The 2,500-nt window shown below is 43.3% G+C and overlaps 1 protein-coding gene across 1 annotated transcript in view; it reads right to left on the bottom strand.

Moving 5' to 3' along the window:
* Window positions 1-1,555: 1,555 nt before the first annotated feature.
* Window positions 1,556-2,500, bottom strand: part of LOC125139913 (alpha-amylase-like) — a 6,181-nt gene continuing 5,236 nt past the window's right edge. The window contains exons 8-10 of the mRNA XM_047806051.1: window positions 2,149-2,270; window positions 1,939-2,064; window positions 1,556-1,778 (exon numbers count right to left, since the gene is read on the bottom strand). Coding sequence (XP_047662007.1) covers window positions 1,589-1,778; window positions 1,939-2,064; window positions 2,149-2,270 — 438 coding nt within the window. The 3' untranslated portion in view covers window positions 1,556-1,588. The remainder of the gene's footprint in view (window positions 1,779-1,938; window positions 2,065-2,148; window positions 2,271-2,500) is intronic.

Below are 2,500 nucleotides of genomic sequence, written 5' to 3'. Positions count from 1 at the left end.
TGTGTGCGTGCGTGCGTGTGTGCGTGCGTGTGTGTACGTGTGTGTGTCTGTGTGCGTGCGTGTGTGTGTGCGTGCGTGTGTGTGCGTGCATGCATGTGTGTGTGTGTGCGTGTGTCTGTGTGTGAGTGTCTGTGTGTGAGTGTCTGTGTGTGAGTGTGAGTGTGAGTGTCTGTGTGTGTGTGTGTGTGTGTGTGTGTGTGTGTGTGTGTGTGTGTGTGTGTGTGTGTGTGTGTGTGATGAGCTGATGGCTGTGTCAGAAAGCATCAGTGAGAACGACAGAGCACAAACTCTGACCTGTTACTGTGACACTCGTCTCTCTAATCAGAGTGAACAGCTGTCCGAGTCTGACACACACTACAAGGGTCAATAATCAGCGTGCAGCACCATCACATCATCACACCATCATCACACCATCACACACCATCACACACCATCACACACCATCACACACTCCACAACAACAATAATAAAGAAATTAATATTAAAACTGTATCACAGTTAAAATGAACAGAAAGAGTGAAATTTTTGTCTGTCATTAGATTTCTGTAGTGTATTAGTTTTGTGTACGAGATGTCACCTCTACTGTCTCACTGTGTCTGTGTGTGTGTGTGTGTGTGTGTGTGTGTGTGTGTGTGTGTGTGTGTGTGTGTGTGTGTGTGTGTGACAGACGGGGCACAGAGGTGTGTGTCAGAGCTGCACTCTGATGAAACAGACGTGCCGACGATGTGAAAGTAAAACCTAGAGAGATCCTGGAGTGGATAAATAAAGCAGTAACAAAGTGTGTGTAATAAGCACTGCAATTAACACTGTTATTAACACTGTAATAAACATTGTTATTAATACTGTAATGGACACTGGAGGAGACGTCATCTTTACTCACACTACATCTCAATTATGCTTCTATACAATGTTAATGTATAGGTGTTGATGATGACGCTATGTGACACACACACTTGGTTTAAACTGTAAGCTGTGATGTCACTGGAGCTTCTGGAAGTTTTTTAACTGGACGTCTTTCAGTTCGATCAAAACGTGTCACTTCTTATTCGAGTTTTTTTAGCCGCGTGTGTTACGAGCGGTCGAGAGTCTTCAGTCATCTGGCTTCAGGTTCCACTGTGTTCCTGACAGCAGTGAGGCTCATGCAGCAGTAATATATTACTCATTCTTACACAAAGACATGACAGTAACACAAACACCTTCTAACTGCACTTCCATTTCCCACCACTAGGTGTAACAATCACTCTGTCACCGCTACACAACAAACCATCAGAAGAGCAACAACACTTTATTGGCTTTATTTTGGTTCATTGTTCATTAAATGAGGTGATTAATTAATAGACTTTAAATGGATGAGGAGTTCGTGAAGCTGAAATCTTGTTTATTATTGTTCATCTTTATCTTTTCATTTATTTATAATAAATAAATACATTATGTAGAAACAGAGCAGGAGGACGGACGTCACGCCACCACCTCCTTATGGTGACTATTTAATGTGCATTTAAAGTAAGACCTTGTTAAACATGACGTGATGACAGAACAACTCTCTCCAAACGGCTTGGTGCTCACATGATTTTTATTTTGTATTATTTCACAGTTTAGCGTCAATGTGGATGGAGACGAACGGATCCTCCTCCATGTTACTGATGTTAAAATGGGCGTGTCCGTCTCCGCCCACAACAACCTGTTTTCCTGTACAAGAGTTTCCTTCCTTTTGGCCAGAAATGATGTCGCAGTAGATGCCAGCAGGCAAACCGGTGTTCAGCATGACGTCCAGAGACCTGAAGTTAAACAGGAAGAGGTTCAGAATCAGAACGGAAGAAGAAAAAACAAAGAGATAGAAAGTGACATTAAAAAAATAAAGTGAGAAAAGAAATGTAAAAAATGAGCTTCAAGCTCCAGCTCCAAGAAAAAGGAACAGATAAAAGAGCATCTCCTCACCAGTCGTCGTTGTTGATGACGATGAAGCCTCGGTTCCCGCGACCGAACGCGATCTGGTTGTTTCCGTTGTCCCACCAGTTCACAAGCGGCTGGCCGTTCACCACGTTCCGGAAAATCACCATGTTCCTGTGGAAAAAGTTCTGGAGCTGTAATAAAATAGCATTGTTAAATTCTCTTCTGGATCCAGAGGTGATGAGCTGAGTGTGTTACCTGATCTGTCTCCACCTGTGTTCACACACCCAGCCGTCTCCACACGTCGTGTCCTCGTTAATGACCACCGGCTTCGTCTTTCCATCACTGTCACTCGGAGGTCCCAACCAGTCGTTCTGATCCTGACAACACAATCAGCACAACACAAAATAATCAACACAACACAATCAGCACAACACAACACAACACAATCAGCACAACACAACACAATCAACACAACACAATCAGCACAACACAACAGAATCAGCACAACACAACACAACACAATCAGCACAACACAAAATAAGCAACGCAACACAATCAGCACAACACAACACAATCAGCACAACACAACACAACACAATCAGCACAA

The sequence above is a fragment of the Tachysurus fulvidraco genome, chromosome 22 (genome assembly GCF_022655615.1).
Source record: "Tachysurus fulvidraco isolate hzauxx_2018 chromosome 22, HZAU_PFXX_2.0, whole genome shotgun sequence".
Lineage (NCBI taxonomy): Eukaryota > Metazoa > Chordata > Actinopteri > Siluriformes > Bagridae > Tachysurus > Tachysurus fulvidraco.
The sequence above is the reverse complement of the archived record's forward strand: the minus strand, read 5'-3'. Positions and strand labels throughout refer to the sequence as shown.